This window comes from Podarcis vaucheri (genome assembly GCF_965113315.1).
Source record: "Podarcis vaucheri genome assembly, chromosome: 2".
NCBI classification, from domain to species: Eukaryota; Metazoa; Chordata; class Lepidosauria; order Squamata; family Lacertidae; genus Podarcis; species Podarcis vaucheri.
Genome location: NC_138760.1, coordinates 44,609,228 through 44,631,411, shown reverse-complemented (window position 1 = coordinate 44,631,411; position 22,184 = coordinate 44,609,228). Strand labels below are relative to the sequence as shown.

Genomic DNA, 22,184 nt, shown 5'->3' with positions numbered 1-22,184 from the left:
AAGTAACCCGCCTGTCTTCCCAGCGCATTCTTTTACAGATAGATATTTGGGGTGGAGGGGAGCAAGAGATTTTTCCACTGAAGCGCCCCCTGGGACCCCTCTTCGCAACCGGCCCCATGGCCCCTTTCCGGCCCGTGCGCGCACTCTAGATTTGGATAATAACGTCAGCAGCAGCCCCACCCAGCCTTCGACCCCTGGATGCGGGACCCTACTCGACCCAGCTCCCCAGAAAGTTTATCGGGGGCTCGCTGCGTTTTGATGCCTGTTGCACTAAACCCCACTTTGTAGGACTATTGTGTCTAGCGGTGAGAGCGGGGTGGAGAGCTCTCCCCAAGGCTTCGCGCCGCTGAGAAAGTCCGCTACTCCAGGCTGGGGCTGATATAATTAGAAACGGGTTGAAACATTTTAGCACGTAGATCTTTCCCCCTCCTCTCCCCCCACTCCGCCGGCCCTGGAAGAATTCCATTCCTCATAACAGTCGCTTGGCAGATTTTGAAGTGTGCGTAAAGGGGAGCGCGAGGAGAGTGCATGGCGCTCTTCTGTGAAAGAAAACTTGCCTAGAGAGATTTCTCCCATTTGATTATAAAGATCCCCCCACCCAAACTTTTTACAACAGTATTTCTAATAACTGATCCCCTAGTCCCTCCGAATCCGCAGGACTTGATCGTTGTGCCTGCTCCCCAAATCCCATCTCTCCCACAATTGGCCGCCTAGGAATCTCGCCCCCCATACACCCAAAAAAGAGGGAAACCCATGGTTTTTTGTGAATTTCATGCAATATCTGTATTTTTGTACAGTTTCCATTCTATTTAGAAGCTGTGGGGGAGATAGCTGGCGGGCTGCGTTTGTGGGGCTGGTGGTTTAATGGGCTCCAAATGTTGATTATTCAAGGGAGAATGGTGGCTTTGTGGCATAACGGTTTCCATTTCCCGCCTCCTGAGCCAGTGGAGGTCTAGTCCAAGTGGGGTGGCTGTTTTCTTGCTTTATTTTAGACTCTTTTCTGCTTTGGAGCGCTTTCTTAAGCACTCATTTAGAAAACAGATACTTGATATATGTATATCTCACCTCATCATCTGCTGGCTGTTTGGGAGCAGAGTGCACCCCCCCCCCATAAAATGGAAACTTTGAGGAATGTGATGTCGTTTGAGTTTTTCCATATGCCAATAGTCACCATACATTTTCCAAATCTTGGGGGTGGGGGCAGGGAGGGGAAGGAATCCAGCCCTGAAAAGGGAAATAATCTAAAAGATGTGATATTTTAGGGAGAGCTTGGAGGGGAGTTTCAGATCATTTATTCTGATCCCCTCAGCTCTGTTTGCCTTTTGATGGGTATGTTCACTGCACCAGGCTCTGGGTCTGGTTTATTTCAAATCTCACCCTTTACTTTCCAAACCTGCCAAATTGGTTGGATTTCTTCAGACATGCAAGATTAATTACTCCCTGCCCTGCCACACACACACACACACACACACACACACACACACATATATGATGTATATTATTTTTTCATGCATTTATTTAGCTTTGTCAAACCATATGGTGTATATTTTCTGTCTCAGAGGCACCCTCTGCTGTTCGTGTCTCAAAATTAGACTTGCCTCATCATCCCAGTATCGTGTAGAAGGCTGTTCACTGGTAACCTTTCTCCCTTTACTTAAATGTGTGTGTGTGTTTTCTTTTTCCCTTCCAGATCTATCCAACACTTTTGCCAAAATGCTCCTTTTGTTGTTGGGAATCATTGTGCTCCATGTTTCAGTGCTTGTCCTTCTCTTCGTCTCAACAATTGTCAGTGTAAGTACGAACACTCCTCATTTGTTTTCCAATTCCCTTCCAAGCTGCTAAAGGGCAGGAGGGTGAACCAGAGCTTTTGAACTCTGGTCCTAACGCGCTCTCCCTGTAGATGCAATTCCATTGGGATCTGTGGAAGTTTACTTTGCATTTAAAAGTGCACTTTCTCCATTGAACTCAGTGAAAGGTCTGAGCAAACATGTTAGGCTTAGGCTGTTTTTGTTTGCAACCCCAATGCTTCTTTATGGAACTGATCACGATGGAGATCCAATAGCTTCTCATGAAAAAGGAAGCTGTTGCAGCCAAAATGTCTCCCAAATGACTTCATTGTTTGCGTCACAAGAATAGCTGAAGAACCGTTTGTTTTTTCGGAGATCAGGTTTCTGGAGCGTGTGAGCATCTTGAAGCATATGAAATCTTTATAAATAATGTTAGTCTTTGCTAGTTAAAAAGAAAAGCCAAACTAGGAGAGTCACAAAGCTTTGTTAAATCTGAGCCAGGACTCTGTCCCAGAACTGGTTTTAAGTTCTAGGGAAGAGAGAGAGCCTGAAAATCTACAGAGCACATTTCCCTCTCCACTAAGTGACTTGCCTATACAGTCAGCCACTACATATTCAGCATTCAGGAGAAATAATTACTATGCTGCTGGATGCATTCACATTTCCATATCTATCTGTTAGCTAATCTGTTACCTTAGGCGGAGGTGTGTCAATGAATTCCTGATTGTAATCAATTGTGTGAGCAGCTTGTTTCATTTGCATGCTTTTCAGTAAGGTCTTACAAAAAAAGAAGAAGAATAAAAAGAAAAAACAGCCAATGGATGTGTTGGGAGAGGGAGGTGAGGCTTGGGGAACTGGATTTCCCTTTCCCCTTTTAGTTATGCACAAAAGTTTTTTTATTATTTTTAAGAAAGCTTAAAGTGCCTCTTTACTGCTCCAGGGATTCAGTTCAGTCCTTAAGCAAGAACAGACATGTAGATGAACTTGCACCAGGAAATGGATCACTTTTAGTACATGGTTTCTCTCAGTGCTTAGTTTGTATGTGGCCCTGCTCCTTTTAAACTTCCCCTCCTCTCACTGTGTTCTGTCCTTCTCTTTCAGCAATGGCTCATTTGGGATGGGCACACATCAGCCCTTTGGCAGAACTGCACCCTCCAGGGGTCCCTGAGTTCGTTTCAGTGTGCCAAAACATCTGCAGATGGTAAGGATTCTGTCACATTTTCTTCACTTTGCCTCCTATGATACCTTTTTAGAAATAGATTGGACAATGAGCTAGTCCTCAGGGCCTGCTCTGAGTGCAGTTTGGGTGAAATCCTGCACCCCAGTCCCATCAGTGTGTGTGTGTGTGTGTGTGTGTGTGTGTGTGTGTGGCAATGTTCTCCTCCATGTTGCTCAAGGGATGGCCATCTGCCATGGATGCTTTTGCTGAGATGGATGCCCCATGGGATCTTTTCCAGCTTTATGATTCTAAGGACCTACATCTTCTGACTTCTTGCCAAACCTTTCAGAAAACCTAGAGTCCGATCTGTAAGATTATTTTAAAACAGAAAGAAAGAATTGGCCCACCATTCTTAAGACCATGTGAACTTACAGGAATGTGTGAAACTACCGAGTCTGTCCATTCGTCCATCTGGCTTGGTATTGTCTACCCTTGGAGCACATCTTCAGGGCTTCATGGATTCTGCTCTACCTGGAGATGCCAGAGGGTTGAACCCAAGATCTTTTGAATGCAAATCATGTGGTCAACCACTGAGCTATGGCTCTTCCCCTTCTGTTGCCTGGCTTTCTGATAGAGAAGAAAATATTATCCATGAATAGTTAATACAGAGATGGCTGCTTAAAACATAATCTTGTGTATGATGTACTCTGGCTACCTACCCACCCACTTCTGCCTACTCACCCACTCACTACTTGGCATAAGCTTATGTCAACATATAAAATCTAGCCTCACATGCTGTGTTTTGAGTCTTGGTTGTGAATAAAACCTGTATAGGTGGCACACTCTTAGTGGCATAATGGACAGCTCTGTGGGTCAGAATATTCTACAGGCTGGATCACAGTTGTGTTTTGAAGATAAGCTAGAAAGAACTGTAATATATTTGGCACATTAAGGCTGCAGTCCTGTGCACACTTACCTTTGAGGAAGCCCTATTGTACACAGTAGGTCTTAACTGGTCAGTGAACATGCATTGGCTTAAGCTGTAGAAGCTGTTAATAGCAGGTAAAATGAGGATTCATATTCAAGAAAGTCCCAGTGGCAATGTAAGTTGGCAACTTTCCTAACTTGCCACAGAGTTGCTGCTGGTTTTTGTTTCATCTCTAAGTATCCAAACATTTCTGCTTACTTTATTGCTTGCAGTTGATTTGTATTTGTTACTATCACTGCATACAGCTTGTTCACACATCTCATGTTGGCTTGTAGCAAAATACTTCCATGGCTTAATGGCTAGAGGTATCTTGTTTCCACAACTCAGGAGTTGGATAATTCAGAAGTTGGTGAATCATAAATCTTCTGCACTCAAGACAATTTACACCACTGACATTATTATTAACCAATTAGATGTGAATGCTATGGAGAAAGGCTTATTGTAAGGCAACCATGATTCTTTTGCAGCATTTTATTCTTCCTACAAAAAGGAATCCTTTGCTAAGAGGCCAGTCACTAGTTAAGGCAGGAGTCTGGGAACATGCATAAATATCAAGTTTTCTCAATGGACAGATGGGTGCCACAGATATATTGACACCATAGCTATTATACTTGTTTCATGAATTGTCTGGAACTAGAGGCAAACAAGGAAGTAGTCAAGCCCACTGATGATCTACTCAAATTTATGACAGCAAAATACCATGCAGGTATCAAAGACTCTTTTGAATCCAGTTGACAGGACGAAAAGATGGCAGCTTAGATTTTGGAGCAAGTTTGTATCACTGTTTTCTTCACTCTATATAATTTTTTACAAAATAAATAAATAAATTATGGAGCTAGAGAGGGTACAACAAAAACCTCCACAATTAAAATGATGAGGGGATGGACTATCTTTTCATCTGAATAAATGTTTAAGAATTTGAGGGTGGGGCATTGCGTCCAAAAGATGGTCACTAACTTGGATGGCTTTAAAAGGGGATTAGACCAGTTAATGGAGGATAAAACTAATAATGGCTGCAGCCCATTGTTTTGAATATGAGTATGAATATTCCTCTGAATACCAGTTGCCGGGGCTCATGAGCAGGAAAGTTCTGTTTTGCTCCTGCCCTACTTGTGAGTAGTGAGGCCCACTGATGACCTACAGAATGCTCAACAGTGGAGGCTGGTCTATCAAGTGGGGTGTTACCCCATCAACTTTCACCTCCCTTCAGCCAACTCCCTCCTCTTTGCCTTCTTTCTTACATCCAGCCCAGAGGATGGCACTGGCTGTCAGTTTCCTCTTCCTTAGTTTCAATGTTGCCATTGTAGAACACAGTGGGGAGGAGGATGGGGGCAGAACTAGTCAGCTCTGCCTCTCATTGGCTCTGGCTCCACCTACTGTTGGACTCCCTGCCTTCCGCCCCACCAGTCCCAATGGGTACCAGCCACCACAGATGCTGGACTAGGAATCCTTTAGTCCCATGGTGGCTAAACTTGGCCCTCCAGCTGTTTTGGGAGTACAACTCCCATCATCCCTAGCTAACAGGACCAGTGGAAATGTAGTCCCCAAACAGCTGAAGGGCCACCACTGCTTTAGTCTAATCCAACAGGGCTCTTCTCCCTTAAGGAAGGCGTGGAGGGAGTGTAACTTGCTTTCTATTAAATGAATTAATTGACTATTGAACTTTGATTCACAACCTTCTGAATATCTGGGGAGTCCTCTGAGTATGTAGAAGCCACTTCCTTACATTTGTTGCACCCCCTAAGCAATAGGCAGTGGCCCACAACCACCTGCATTTGCTATTATGTTAGACATGGTAGCTAAAAATGGAACCTCTGAGTTCACTGGAGGAATATTAAGTGCTTGGAACAATCGGTGGGGGAGAGCTCTCCCATTGGGATCATAATCATGCCTTGCTTATAAGGCCTCTAAAAGCTTTTGTTGGCCACTGGAGTAGATGAATGTTTGGTATGATACAGCAAGACTATCCTTACGTACTTGTAGATTTGCAGCTGCACTGTGTGGGAGCAAAGCATCTCCCATTCTCCAGAGTTAAAATCTTAAACCTAGATGATGTAAGCAGAAGCTGAATTTTGCCCATGGAAGAAGGTGGAGAGGGAGAAACCGTTTTGGAGTTATGACCCAAACTGAGCCCTTTTCCATTTCAGTTTGTAAATAATCACTCTCCTAAGATTGTTCTTCTACCCAGCTCAAGTCCTGGAATTTCTTAGCAGCTGTGGGAGCTGCTGTAGGCTGCAGTCCTATACACTCTAATCTGAGAACTAATCTGAGGAGACATGCATAGGATTGGGCTGTTTGACGCCTTAGTTGCTGATAGTGTTTCAAAATTGCAGTGACCTCTCCTGTTTGTTCTTAGGGTGTGGCAAAGATGGTGTTTCCTAAGATATTGTGCATCTGCTATCAACCACCATTCTACTTGTGGTTTGCTTCTGTTCTGAGGATGCCCCCTAAGGAAATGGCACCAAGTGCCAAATCCATATCATAGTTGTTGCCTCCTGCATCACATTGTCTCCTAAGGTCATGTGGCTTTGAGGGCACTTAGTGATTACAGATGTTGCTTATTCCATCATAGTTACTGAAGAGCAGATTTCCTCCAGTCATAACTTGGCCACTTTGAGTATCTTCTCAATGAGACACTAGGAGTCCCAAAGCATTTCTTTAGGCATAGTCATGCAATGTGAATTGCTCCACTTCTGTATCCCCTCCAGGCACATTTTTTTCAAAAGCTGAATAGAGTTGAAATGTTCTCAAATCAGTGCCTTGAAATTGGCATTTATTTATGTAATGATTAAGAGTTAATATTAAAATTGTGGTTGTGCAGTAGGCCATCATTTTTGTTCTTAGTTTAGAACAGCTCACTCCGGTAGGATGATAGTTGGTGTTTCCATGGGAGCTGGAAATCTCATGGGTTGAAGGAGAGCTTTGTGACAATTGGTGGGACTGGCCAGTCAACATTAATGGTGAAGCAAATCTAGGAATTGATGCCTGATAGGAACTGGAGTTCAGTCACTCCACACATCACCCAGGTAGGGAATTAAATAATAATTGTGATGTGGCAGCATTGTGGAAGGTCACACTTCTTGTATTCATTTATAAGTTCCTTAACAACTTGGTCCAGGATACCTTGAAGACTGCTCAGTACCTTATATCCAGTGTGATTATTGAGGTTTTCAGGGGAGTCAGTGTTAGTGATTCTCCATGGTTCAGATGCATAGCTCACTTCCACCAGGAGTGTTCAGTATTGTGAGTTCAATTCTGTGGAACTCCCTGCCAGTTGAACAGGGAAGGTGCGTGTTTGATGTCAACTTCTGGCACTTATTGAAGACTTCTAAAAACACATCAGTGGGCATTTTAAGTGAGATTCTTCCCCCCCCCCCGGTTTTTAATTGCTTTTATGTTGTATCCTTCATGTATGCCTCTTGTATTGGAAATGACAGTATTAACTGGTATATAAAATATGAAGAATAAGGGGGAAAGGATAGAAGCAGAATTTAAAAATGGGTTGGTATTTCCATACAACCTATGGACTGCCAGGTGTAGTTGAACTCTGACTCCTATCATCCCTGACCATTTGACATGTTCACTGGGCCTGATGGGAGCTGGGGTCCCGCAATGTCTGGAGGGCGTCAGAGTTTCCCATACCTGACGTACAAGATGAGTTGGAGACCTGAGGCTTGGGAAGGGGAGACATGGTTGCCTACTTGCATAGTTTGGGACAGTTACTGGTTGCTTGTTTTTCATTTTTGTTTTTAAATATGGACCTTTATTCTTCTCTCACTGGTGTGGCATGCCCATATGAACATGCTTCTGGCAGCATTTCCTCTCTAGAATCCTTGACTTCAGTAAATGAGAGCATGTTGTGTGTTGCAAACAATGAGCTGCTTTTGCTCTGTGGAAAGTTTATGAAGGAACTGGTGTGACCTTCTAAATCGCTGCAGTATATTTCATGCTGGAGCTCTGTGATACCCTGGGTTTAAAAGATCCCTAGGTGCCCAGTACTAGCCCAGTAGTAGTGGAGGCTTCTGCCGGAATGTTAAACTATCCTGAAAGCTTCAGGGCCCATGGCTGCTCTTTCCCCCAGAAGAGAAAACTCTGCAAAATGGGTGTGGGTGGGTGTGGATGGTGCTGTTTTGTGCCTCTCTGCTGGCCCCTAGTGGTGCCAGCTCCATATGCAAGCGCCTGGGTACATCTGTGTAACAATGTGGCAGATTTACACGGCTGCAGCGATATCCTTAATCAGCATTCGGTGGCATTAGTTTCGGCATAGCTATATGTGCAGGGTAGGCAAGCCGTTTCAGAGTCGCTCATGCATGGCGGAATTTGGCTGTGTTTGTGTTTCCAATAAAAGATGTCCTTCTTAATTATGTCCTGCAAATTGGGGGTGCCTGTTAGCACAGCAGGGAAAGGCTAAACTATTATTAGCCATGTAAATTTATAGTGGTGGATGTCCCAGATTTTACTAACTTATGGGAAAGAAGTACAGAGGTACCTCGGGTTACATACGCTTCAGGTTTCGTACACTTCAGGTTACAGACTCCGCTAACCCAGAAATAGTAGCTCGGGTTAAGAACTTTGCTTCAGGATGAGAACAGAAATTGTGCTCCGGTGGCGTGGCAGCAGCAGGAGGCCCCATTAGCTAAAGTGGTGCTTCAGGTTAAGAACAGTTTCAGGTTAAATACGGACCTCCGGAACAAATTAAGTACTTAACCTGAGGTACCACTGTACATTTCTTATCCCAAAGTATAACCACAATTAAATAATAAAGAATTATAGAGTTGGGCCGCAAGGGTCAACTAGTTCACTGCAATGCAGGAATCTTTTGCCCAACATGGGGCTCGAACGCACAACTCTGAGATTAAGAGTCTCATGCCCTACTGACTGAGCTATCACTTGGCTTTTGTTTTGGATAAGTAAATTGTGAGAGCAGGGGGATGGCCCATAACAAAACTTGGATTCCTTTTCTCTGCCTCCTTACTTCTGTTACTTCGTCAGCTTCACTTTGACACTGTTACGCTCTCAGCTGCAACAGTGTGGCTCACTATCTTGCACTGATGCTAAGGCTGCAATTGTATTGAAGGCTAGAATGTCACAAGTCCCTCAGAATGCTGCGTGTTTTCTGCTCCGCCCTGTAATAAACCCAAACCCCACCTGCACCCTGAGAGCTGGTTGCTGCCAAGACATATAGCATCTCCTTCCCAGTGCATGCGGGACACATGGCAGTGCACCCAGCCATTTTGTGTGTGTACATATTGCACGGACCACAGAGGGAGGTGATCACCCCTACTTCACTTAATGGGTATCGGTGACCAGTCAGTCCTCACATCCTGGGATGTGGTTCCATGCTTACCATGCATAGCCTCTCATTTGGAGGCTTGGAGAAGAGCAGGCCTCTAGATGCTTATAGGTGTGGTGCAGAAAGGCCTTGAGGAATGGTTAGGTGTGTTTTAGTATGCTCAGTTCATGGCCAACACTAAGGGGGGGGGGTAGGATTGCAGTTCATTCTGTGAGAAGTACCTGTACCATTTGCCAGCTCATATGTGGTGTAAGCTGATATAGATCTGGTATTCTATTCCCCATTCCCCAATGCAAAGCTGGCAGAATTCCCAGGGGCAATTGTGGGATCCATATATGTTCTGGTAAGCTCCTGAGGGAATCAAGAGCACCCCTTTTCAAGAAGCTGCTGTGAACCTGGAACTGTTTCAAGTGATTTGTCTGCAGATAAGACGTCTTGGTTTCCCTTGTCAACCACAAATGTGCCATGAGTAGTTTGTGTGTGTGCATTAATAATAATATCGCCTTCTTGTCTCCGGTTCTGTGGCCTGTAGGATTTTTTTTGCTATTGAGCCCTATAGGTAATGGATTTTACCAGTTGTGCTTTTCATTCACACACCTTTTCTTTCTTTTTCTTTTTTGAAACCACCCTTCCCCACAAAACATCACCAGTGGCAGCATTGTACTTATTCTATAAGAGGGGGAAGCTGAGGCAGTTGCCAACACCCAGCAGGACTGCTGTAGCAATGTAAAAGTCCCAGGTCGAGAAATAGTTGCTGACCGTGGTCTTTCAAAAGTCTACACCTGCCTTTCCTCATCTAACACAATTAGTATCCTTGCTTCTGGCAGAACATTGCCAGAAGACTGAATTCTACACTGGGAGGGGGAGTTACAGAATTAAGCAGAATGCCCTCCTCCCTTAGCCTTTCATGTCTGGGACAAGCTTGTTTGATCTGAGCACATTTCCCCCAGTAAGGATAACTCCTCAATTAGCTGATCAGTATGCGGTCATTGCATGTTCAAATGTTCTGGTCATAGTTTAGTTTGTTCTGCCAGACATTCCTCATGCGGACTTATCTAAGGAATTCAGAACTGAATCCCACTCGTACCAAAATGAATATCTGTCAGATTCTCTGTTGAAGTGATGCCGCTGCAGTTGGTGAAGTATAGCCTCTCGATCAAGCCCATATAGCATTTTTCAAATTACATTTCTAGGGACACCCCCCACACCCTTGTCTTCTCAATGTTCTTACTTTCTCAACATGGTTGCAGAATCCAGAGTCTTGGGATTGTTGAGGTCTTCAAAGCCTTGACAAGACCATGGAGCTAGGTGTGCTACCTCTTCTCATCAACCCTGTTTCTGCACTGTGAGCACAGGACTGAATGAAGCTTTTTTGCCATATTTCCCCCCTGCTAGACATGCTATGCCTTTAATAGTTTGCATAACAAGCGGAAATCCATCAGGCGCAATTTCATTGCAGGTCATTGCATCTATTTGAATTTCTTCATGACAGGCTGCTGCTGTGAATACAGAACCTGTTTAGAATGGAATTTGTTGTGATGATGGTACATAGCCCTAAATAGAAATATCTCAGCTCCTGAATCTGCTTTAGTTTGTACTCTGGATGCAAACAGGACAGGATTAGGCTAGCTTCTACCGGTGCATAGGATGATCATATTTTTCCTGACAAGGTTCTTGTGCCCTCCCCCCCAAATGTGGGGATGGTGAAACAGCACCTGTTGAATCTGTTTGTTCTGTAGCTGTTTAAAGGCAGAGGAGCACTGCCACAAATTTGGCAAGCATCCCGCTCTGGTAATCTAGCCACTCTGCTGCTGTGCAGAACTGGAGTGCTACACATCATGGAACTGAGAGTGGAATATAAGGAAACAGCTGACTGCTTCAGTGCCTAATACAAACAGGCAGATGGAGACACCTCTTTACATGATGTATGGTGAATTTCTGGAGTTTGATGCCACAAGGTTGGGTGCCAGTCACTAGGTTAGATGACTTTCAAGGAAGACCAGGCAAATGCATGGAGGAAAAGTCTTGTCAATGGCTATTAGCTACATGAGGGATGTATTCAGCATCTCAGTGCTGGTTATTGCCTTCGTGTCCTGTTTGCAGTTTCCCCAGAAGCATTGGTTGGCCGTTGTGGGAATCAGGATTCTTCTGCTTGACCTATCAGTGCCCTGTTGCCTAGTTCCCTGGAGCCCTTGAACCAGAGTTGAGGAACCTTTGGCCCACCAGGTGTTTCTGAACTACAACTCGCACAATTCCTGGCCATTGGCTGTGCTTTCTGGGATGGATGGGAGTTGTGGTTTAGGAATATCTGGAGGGCCACAGGTTTCTCACACCCATGGCCTCAAGAAACAAAGCAGCCTTGCTTTGTTTGCAGATTCTCCCATCACAATATCCCTGTTCTAGGCAAAGCATCAGCTGCATGTCTGGCCTGGTACGGAAAAGTCAGTGGCAGCACTATAAATTAGGGTGTGGTGATATTTAGGGTGGAATGCTTTCTCAGCCAAGGATTATTGTCTCCTAGGAGTACCATGAAGTATTCTGCAAATGCCCTGAAGCATTGCAACGGAGCCTAAGGGGCATTAGAATTAGGCAGGAGAAAAATGTAAGGCATGCCAAACATCTCCTTGGGATGTTCTCATCTTTGGAAATGCTTACCTTGCTTGTTGGAGAAGCCACCAGGCAGGGAGCAGATAAGTGACTCATTTAGACATGCAGGCGAAGGCATCTCTCCCCCCAAAAAAATTCAAAATGCTTTGCAATCAACTAGAAATCTTGTGTATTTGCAAATGCAAGCAGCCTCTGCATGAAGAGGGCCCAAGTGCATTCTTGTCATTCTTTCGTTAGAAGAATCTCAATTTATGGCTTCTCTGCCCCCTCCTCACTAGTAAAGAATTCTAGTCTGTTAATTTCAGTTCTCAGTGAAATTTGCTTGAGAGCCTGGTACTGCAAGATAGCAAACAGAACAAAAAGATAGCGCCCTTATTTTTCTTTCTTTTTAAATGGCACGGTTGCCCTTTTGGCTTGGACCTCATGACCGTAATATATAAATACATCTAGGAAAAATAAAACACAGCTAAAATTACAGATCAAAACAGGCAACTGAAAGGCCTCCCACATCTAATTCTCTCCGCCTGCTTAGATAGCAAAAGTCTTACATCAGTCTTGGAATATACCTAGATGGGAGTCTGAGCTAGAAACCAGCCTCTTGCTGATGGTATTTAGGGGCATGAAGGCATCGTTGGGAGACTGCAGTGGATACAGTGGTGCATTGTGTGAGGGCATGATATGATCCTGGTAATGTAGTGCTTTAAGTTAAAGCTCCGACCATGGGTCCTCTTCCTCAGCATGCAGACACTCTTTGGGTGGGATTTATACTGGTGGAGGCATTCAAATATTCAGGTGGGGGAAAGTTTTGGTTCCCCAAATGTTGCTGAACAACAGCAGCAATTTATTACTTGTACCCTGCCCATCTGACTGGGTTGCCCCAGTCACTCTGGGCAGCTTCCAACAGAATATAAAAGAACACACGATGCAACTCCTATCATTTCTGGCCATTGGCCATGCTTGCTGGAACTGATGGGAATTGTAGTTCAGCAATGTCTGGACGGCCAAAGCTTCCCCATCCCTGAAATATGTGGTGCCCTACCTGCTGTCAAAATGGCGCAGTCCAGGAAAAATGGGACCCCTGTCCGTGACTCAGTCCCTCCATGGCAAAAGACCTCCCAGCTGTTTTGTTGCAGCCTCCTCTCAATTCATCTCACCCCCATCCAGCCGCCCAACTATAGTCAGATGCTGCCCTGTGCAAGATTAGCTCAGTGGCACCATTGTGAGATTGGGTTACACAAATCCACAAGGTTAGACCACACCAGTTAGTTATGACAGATTCCTGCAACTTGCCATTTTCTTTTGTTTTGCAAGTGCAAGAGAGCCAGGTTTTTCCAGTGGGCTTATAATGCAGGGGAGACAAGCGAGGGAACTGGAGCACTAATGTGCACTTTGGAAAACAACCTGCCTTGGTCTAAATTGCTTCTCTAGTGTTTTGTGGACAGTTGGTCTGAAAAGAACAGGCAGGAGAGAGGGTGCCCCTAAATAAGAAAGCTGCCAAATTGCCGACAAATTAGCCCACTGGTTTTTGTGCTCCATCTTTAAAATTGATTTGAGGAAAACTAAAATGGATTTGGTTTCCTCCGCCAAAATACTGGGATTGGAGGGTCTGGGTAAAATTGTTTCCTTGGATTATTCCTTGCTTGACAACAGAACTCTGTCTCCTCCCTCTTCCCTCCCTGCAATTTCCTTAATGTGGCTGGCTCTATTTCTTGGGTGATGGTGGTGCCCAAGTTACTGGCTCATCACAAGGTGCTTTAGGGGTGGGGTTCCCACTTCAACTTGGGGCACCTTATCTTTATGTTTGCCAAGCCCAGAACTCCACCAAAGACTTTGGGTTTGGCTTGGGATTCATTTGAAGCTGCTACACACCCCTAGAAAACAGGGAAATAGTATTTCAGTTAACACATGTACTTAGCGTCATTACAGTACATGTTACATTGTGAATATGGGCTGTGTGTGTGAGTGATCTTTTTGCTTGGCAATCTTGAAAGTGCTAATCTCAAAACTGGATTGCTGGGGGGCAAATAACATGTATGAGCCCACTCATCAAACGGTGCATTTTCATTTGCTTCCGCAAGGCTGCAAGTTCAGTCAAGAACATGTAAGGCTGCCAAACCAATGCTCCCTCTATCCCAGTATGGTTGATGCTGCCTGGTAGCTGCTCTCCAAGGTTTTCTGGCCAGTCTTAATTGGAGATGCTGGGGAGTGAACCTGGTACCTTGTATGCAAAACATGCTGCTGACAACACTTCTCTCAGTGTTCCACGAATGGGGGAAAGGCGTACAGGACTAGCAACCTTAACAATGTGTGGTTAAAAGTGGTGAAAAAGCAGTCCTCTTAATGCAAAGGTGAGGAAAATCTTCACTGCAAGCTTTCTGTCTATCGGTCTGACTTTCTTTTCTTTTTAAATATACAGCGGTACCTTGGGTTACATACGCTTCAGGTTACAGACTCCGCTAACCCAGAAATAGTGCTTCAGGTTAAGAACTTCCACACCACACAGAGGCACGTGTTGTTGGGGGCCTGTGCGGTGCACAATTTTTATTTATAAAGCATATAAATGGAGACCATACAACATCAAAATGGTCTCTTTTCATAACTCCTCTTGAAGCCTTCTTGTGATGGCTTAGATGCTCAGGCAGAGTAATGTCCCAAACCCTCTCAGATCATCCAGCCCTGGAGAGAATTCACTGCATCCTTACTTATCTCATTCTGAATAGCTTAGCTGTGGAATTGTGTTTACTTCTTTTCTGCATATTGTCACATTTGTGTTAATATTATTACCCCCCCCAAAAAAAAGCCTGTTTGGGCTACCGGATGTAGTCTATGCCAATTTTTACTATGTATTTTCCATTCATATGTCACATTCTATCCATTGTTAGTGGGCTGCTCTGACATCCCCATCAGTCCAAGCATGCCACATTCTTTCCACCTGCCGTTGCCTCACCGCTGTACTGTGTTTATCTTATCAACATGCCTCTTATATCTTCCGAGGCCAGTTCTTTGGCTCTGACAGTCTTATTATTCTGCCCCTAAAGATTTAGAGGAGTTTTTCTTTCGCTGTCATTTGCTGCAGTCAGCTGGCACACTGGTGTACATCAACTGAAGCTGCTCGCTCTGCGGGTCATGCTCTGAATTAGCTGCACTTTGCCATTTCAGTATTGTTGACTTTAGTTAATTTAGGCTTTCTGAGCTCTCCGGCAGAGGTTTCCCCCCAGACCTTCTCCCACTTCAGGTCTTGCTTGGATCAGATTTGCTAGGGAATGAAATCAAGACCATTGTACTTCATTTATTTGACTTACATTCTGCCCTTCCTCCAAAAGGGAGCCAAGGGTAGCAAGCAACAAGCGATAAAACCAGAAAAAAAACTTATTTTAGAACAGCGGTCAGCAAACTTTTTCAGCAGGGAGCCGGTCCACTGTCCCTCAGACCTTGTGGGGGGCTGGACTATATTTGGGGTGGGGGGGATGAATGAATTCCTATGCCCCACAAATAACCCAGAGATGCATTTTAAATAAAAGGACACATTCTACTCATGTAAAAACACACTGATTCCCGGACCGTCCACGGGCTGAATTTAGAAGGCGATTGGGCTGGATCCAGCCCCTGGGCCTTAGTTTGCCTACCCATATTTTAGAAAAACAATTCCATGCAGAGCCAGACTGGGGAATATCTCTATTTAAGAGGCTTTTTGGAAGAGGAAGGTCTTCAGCAGGGGCTGTGAAAAGGCAACACAGTCGCCAACTGTCTACTGTTCATAGGGGGGGATTACATAGGGTAGGTGTGGCCATGCTAAAGGCCAGATTCCTACACCGAGGAATCAGGAATGGGCCTCCTGATAAGATGATGCCTGCAGGAGAACCCCCCCCCCACTTGCAGAGTTCAGTGATCAATTGGGTATATAAGGGATGAGTCTATCTTTCATGTGCCTTCATGCTTTCAAAGCATTTAGTTCAGTTCTTGCATTTACACCCCACCTTTTTGTCCAAGGAGCTCAAGGTGGCATACACATTTCTCCCCCTCTCCAGTTATCCCTCACAATAACCCTGCAAAGGGGGTTAGGCTGGGAGGCAGTGACTGGACCAAGGTCACACTCTAACCCAGGGGTAGGCAACCTAAGGCCCAGGGGCCGGATGCGGCCCAATCGCCTTCTCAGTCCCGCCCACGGATGGTCCGGGAATCATGTTTTTATATGAGTAGAATGTGTGCTTTTATTTAAAATGCATCTCTGGGTTATTTGTGGGGCACAGGAATTCGTTCACCCCCCCCAATATATATATATATATCTAGTCTGGCCCACCATATGGTCTGAGGGATGCTGGACTGGCCCATGGCTGAAAAAGGTTGCTGACCCCTGCTCTAACCAGTACACCACACTGGCTCCCACTAGGCTATTGCTGCTGCTCCACTCTGTGTTTGACCCTTGGTGCCCGGGGGGAAATAAGCACACCATGTCAGTAAATGAACTGGGCCACTTGTAAAGTCCTCCAACTGCAGCTCTCTTCCTCTGAGAGCCTGCAATCTGGAGACGGCTGCATTTATTTATTAGTTGCTTACACTAGTGACACTTGTAATAGCTCTTATCTGCCTGGGGCTACATTCTTGAAAGCTCCTACAATGATAAAGGGCTTGAAAGAACCTGCACAGTGCATATCATTCTTATTCCTCCTTTTTCTTTCTTTTTAATCTAAAAGAAATAAAGTAATTAGGCATTCGAAACCCTTCATGTGGGTTTCTCATTAGACCACCTAAATGATCTCCAAAATGTTATCTTCCTCTCAGATAGTTTTATTCAAAGGGTGTGTGTGTCTGTGTGTGAAGAGTAAAAGCTCTCCCCCTGACTGCTGTGGGGTTCAGTTGCAACTTGTGGGTGGGGCAGATCATGTGGGACTTTCTCATAAAATGGGCACCCAGCCTTCAGGCATCAAAGTTGTAGGAAAGCCCCACACAATCCGCTCCACCCACCCTGTTGCATCATTCTCTCACACTCCCCTTGCCCCATCACATCATGGAAAAGTAGTGTGCATGAATCGAGTCACAATCCCTTATGGAAACTCTGCATTTCAGCACTTTGTAATCCTTCCAGAACTTCTCTTTCACCAGCCGAGGCACCCACCCGCCAGCATTTGGCTGTGCAATAGCAGCAGAGTGACTGCTCCTGTTCAATAAAAAGGGAGCCCGTGGGAAGACTTGGGATTCCATCAGAGGTAGCATTGTGCCACATCTTTTGGGAGAAGGGATGAAGCTCAGTGGTAGATCACATGTCCTTGGAAGCCACTGACACTAAGTCTAGACAAAGCTGAGCTTAATGGACCAATGTGCTTGCTCAGTATGGAACTACTTCATATATTTCTATCCTCCATTTTATGGTGAAATAGCTTCAAGAGTTTCAGAAGCCTCAGATATACAATCATATGTGAAATCTCATAGGAAACATCCCTGTGGTTTGTACACATTTTTGGAAAAGTGGGTATTGTTGGAAGAGCGAATTATATTTGTCCTCGGTAGTGTTTGAATTGGCTTCCATTAATTTTGGTGTGGGCCGTTCTCCTGTGATAGACAGTCTGCTTGGATGAATGACTCCAGATGAAGTTCTAAGGGAGCAGGATGTACGTGTGGGAGTTGAGATTTATTTGGGATACTGGAATGACAGCTGGCCCTTGCTTCTGTAAAATATCTAACATGATTGGGGCAAAATCCTAAGCACACTTAGGTTGGAAATAAGACTCATTGAAACCAAATAAGCGTGCATAGGATGGGAACGTGAGTGACTCACCAAGAACAGTGAATGCCCAATATTCACCATTTTTATCTGACCCTATTAATGGACTTATCTAGTAGTACAAGCCCTACTTTTCCCACTGCTACATAATTGAAGTCTGTCTTCTGAGCTGCCGGCTAACTTCTTTCCATAGCAGTATCTCTAGTGGTGAAATGGAAATATTTATGGATTTATTTCATAAAATTTATACACTGCTTGATTGTAAAAAAACAAAAACCCTCAAAGCAGTTCACAAATGATAAAACAGTAAAATCAAGAAAAAAATTACAAGCCTTCTTGAAAACATACAAAAGTTTCAATGCTGAAACACTGGAATTTGCCTCCAAGTAAATGCTCTTGGGATTATGGCCTAAATATACTGAGTAAATATTACTATGTTCCTTCTTAATAAACAATGCATTTATTGAAAAGAATTTTAAAAACCTGAGCTTTGGGGATATTCAGGACTTCTGTTTGCAGAAGTTTATGTTGTAGCTGAAATGGGGGCTGGAAGAGAGAGATGATTACAGTAAATTAAAATGAAAGTTAATATGGTGTTTGCATGGGAATAATCAGGATATTGTAAATTTCTGCTTAAGAAATCAAGTGCTACGGCCAAAACCTCTTTTAAAAGCTGTGATTTCAAAAGAACCATGGCAATATTAGATAAAATATGTACCCAGATTCCCAATGCCCAAATCTTTCATGTTTTGCTAAGGAAGATGGGATACATTGTGGGTCAGGATGGAACTCTTCTAAGGCAGAGAGGACCTGGGCACCATAAACAGAAACAGTAGATGGTACAGACTTGACAGCACACAAGCCTCTCATCCAAAGGATGTTCCATTGAAGCCCCTCTTGCTTCCAAAATATGCAAAGCTAGGGCTCTGATGAAATTCTCAGAGCCTGCCTTAGAATAGCTAGACCACCAGTTTGCAGGTTTCCATGCCTCCTAGACAAAGCAGCAGTAGTAAGAGCCCTAGTCATTGAAAGGCCGTCTGTTGCATGTGCAAGTCGAGCAATCTTTTTGCTTGGTCTGCTAACTTCCAGGGGGCTATAAATAGGTGGAGCTGTTCCACTGGGTTAAGCCAACCCTGCCGTCTCCCTTTTACGCCTGCAGGAGTAAACTGTGTTATAGAGAAACTTAAAGGTTCCTGGGGTGAAGCAGTGCGCTGTTGTGGTATTTGGAGTGCTCATTGTAGTGTTTGTTTTGCAAGGACACTTACCCACCCACAAGGCATGCAAATAGTTCAGCTCTGACTCAGACATCAAGGATGGCCTTTTGACTGAGCTCATGTTGTAAGTCTCCTGACTTTTGACAGCTGGGCTGCAAGTGGCTCGCCTAAGGTTCCAAATGGGGACAGGACTGTCACTTAACGATGCTTGGTTATTTCAGACTTTTGCAGCTTTCTTAGCACCCCGGTCAAAGCAGCAGCAGCCATGTCGGGGCCTTTCTAAATAGCTGCTGTTCTACCTCCTCTGGAGATTGCACAGCTGCTTCTCTAAACCCTCTTGCCAGCATATTGCTGCAAGCACTGCTGCCATGGAGAAATTGCAAATGTTCGGTTCCTCAAGCCACTGATAAGATCAGTGGTCTGGAAACTGCAATTCTTCTCCCAGCAACTGCAGGTCATTCAGATGAAGTGCTGTGGTTAGCGATCTTGGGTCATGGGCATAGCGCCTAGCAAATGACTGTGGAATGTGACAAAATTGGGGTGGGGAACCTCTGGAATGCAGGCTGAATCTGGTCCTTTAACTCTCTCTAGCTGGCCCTGCTTTGCAGCCCTAAAGGGCAATCGTGTCAATTAGTTTTGTTTGACTCAGCCAGGAACTTCCAAACCTTGCCAAATGGGTAAAATATCAAGAGCTGCAGGCAAGCTAGCTCTGGAAATGATAGAAAGGGGGCTATGAACAGCTGCTTCGTTATTAGGTTCTGGGAGAGTTGTGAGCCAGTGAGTAAGTTGTGGTCTCCTTGTCGTACTTTCCGTGTTTATCCTCTGAAAATTGGATAAAAAACACTGAAGGTTTGGTTGGAGATGGCACAAATGGCCAGAAAAATTGCTCAGTTCCTGCTCATCCCAGAAACAGCACTTATAAAACACCCTTGAATTTCCTCCTTGTATGCTTGAGGTGAGATTTGCAAGAGACTCTATTGGTGCCTTAATTCTGGAACTGCTTGGTTACCTTCCTAGGAAAAAACATGTGCCCCAACAGCTGAGTCTGAAAGTGCTTGGCTTCTATTAACACATAGCAGGGGTAGCTATCCTGATGCCCTCCAAATGTTTTTTGGACTCCCATTATCCCTATCCAACATGGCCAATGGTGAGAGATTTGAGGAGCTGTAGTCCAACAGTATCTGGAGGCACCATGTTGGCTACGATTGATATATATGTTTATGATAGTCAATCAATTTCTACTGTAGCTTTCATACAAAGAGAATCACTGGATCTTTTTTTTTTTTTTTACTGCTTTGCTATCACATGTTCAGCAGCCAGAGAAGGGAATTTTCTGCCCTTGCACAGATAAATCTGTAGAACCTCTACCTCTGGTCTGCATTGCCCTAATGGTTTTTTGTGTGTGTCTTCCTTTTTTTACAGAATGGCTGCAGGGTGTCCAAGCTCTGATGATCCTCTCCATCATCTTCAGCGTATTGTCTTTGTTCCTGTTCTTCTGCCAGCTCTTCACTCTCACTAAGGGCGGACGGTTCTACCTTACTGGCATTTTCCAGATCCTTGCTGGTAAGTAAAGGGGAGTGGAATTGCATATCCTGGAACATTGCCATGGGAAATTGTCCAAGATGGAGCATTGGTTAATGATGGAAAGCAAGGGAGACTCCAGAATAGCAAAGTTAAGATGCAGAACATGATTTTTTCTAACCTGTCATGTGCTCTGCATGTATGTAGGATTATTCTTAAATTTCTTACACAACATTCTAAAGAAAGAAAGGGCAAGACAACTTAAAAGACTACAGGATATTTAATATTTTTTAAAAAATCATTTAGATGACAGCACAGCACATTTAGCAATTAAATTTTAATAATTTAAATTATTAATAATTTAATAATTATGCTTACTATTGAAAAAGGCCGGTTACTATTGTAAGCAACAAGAATTCTCTGGTTGTATTGAACAACATTATGCATGGTGTGAGGAAGGTGCTGTAACTGTCTGCATGCGGGTGCACCTGCTCCCTGCCAGAGAGAATGCAGACCTTGCTGAGAAAGGGAACATTGTCTGGAAAAAGCATTCTCAGAAAATTAGAATATTGTGAAAAGGTGCAGTAGCTATTCAATCCATAACACCTGCAATGGGTTCCTGAGCCTTTAAATGGTCTCTCAGTCTGGTTCAGTAGGAAGCACAATCATGGGGAAGGCTGCTGACCTGACATTTGTGCAGAAAGCCATCATTGAGACCCTCCATAAGGAGGGAAAAGCCTCAAAAGGTAATTGCAGAAGAAGTTGGATGTTCCCAAAGTGCTGTATTGAAGCACATTAATGGAAAGTTATGCAGAAGGGGAAAGTGTGGAAGAAAAAGGCGCACAAGCAGCAGGGATGACCACAGCCTGGAGAGGATTGTCAGGAAAAGACCATTCAAACGTGTTGGGGACTTTCACAAGGAGTGGACTGAGGCTGGAGTTAGTGCATCAAGAGCCACCACACACAGACGGATCCTGGAGATGGGCTTCAAATGTCGTATTCCTCTTGTCAAGCCATTCCTGAACAAGAAACAAGGCCAGAAGTGTCTTACCTGGGCTAAAGAAAAAGAGAACTGGTCTGTTGCTCAGTGGTCCCAAGCCTCTTTTCTGATGAGAGCAACTTTTGCATCTCATTTGGAAACCAAGGACCCAGAGTCTGGAGGAAGAATGGGGAGGCACACAATGCCAAATGCCTGAAGTCCAGTGTGAAGTTTCCACAGTCTGTGTTGATTTGGGGAGCCATGTCATCAGCTGGTGTTGGTCCACCTTGCTTCATTAAGTCCAGGGTCAATGCAGCTGTCTACCAGGAGATTTTGGAGCACTTCATGCTTTCTTCCACAGATGAGCTTTATGGGGAGGCTGACTTCAGCTGTATGCCGTAATCACAATTATAACAAATAAAGGCTTGACACATCTCACTTTGCATTTCATGAGTCTATCTCACATATTAGTTTCACCTTTTAAGCTGAATTACCGAAATAAATGAACTTTTCTACGATATTCTAATTTTTCGAGTTTCACCTGTAAACCGGAGCCTCTCCATCTTGAGCCAAATTATCAATAAACTTTGTGAAGATCAGACTGGAACCTACATTTCTTGGGAATCATTCTGCCAAAAAACAGTAAAGATGTTTGTACCTTTAAGAACTGTTTCTGTGAGCTCTGGGCAGATTGGGTACAGCTGGTCATGACTACAAAAGGAGGAAAAGTTGCACTTTGAACTTTGCCTGCAGGGAGAAAACACCCACAAGCTTTGTTGTTTGTAGTTTTTGTAATAAAGCCGTTATTTGATTTGTTTTACACCGGTCTCGTGGTGTCATAGTTTCTGTCATCTGCCACCAGAGGAAAAAAAACCCTCTAACAACATTAACTACAGAGACAGTACGTTAACATG

The 22,184-nt window shown here is 44.3% G+C and overlaps 1 protein-coding gene across 2 annotated transcripts in view; it reads left to right on the top strand.

Moving 5' to 3' along the window:
- Positions 1-22,184, top strand: part of PMP22 (peripheral myelin protein 22) — a 29,474-nt gene that overhangs the window by 1,855 nt on the left and 5,435 nt on the right. For both annotated transcript variants that reach the window (XM_082213903.1, XM_082213904.1), the window contains exons 2-4: positions 1,691-1,791; positions 2,889-2,988; positions 20,193-20,333. In XM_082213903.1, coding sequence (XP_082070029.1) covers positions 1,714-1,791; positions 2,889-2,988; positions 20,193-20,333 — 319 coding nt within the window. In that variant the 5' untranslated portion in view covers positions 1,691-1,713. The remainder of the gene's footprint in view (positions 1-1,690; positions 1,792-2,888; positions 2,989-20,192; positions 20,334-22,184) is intronic.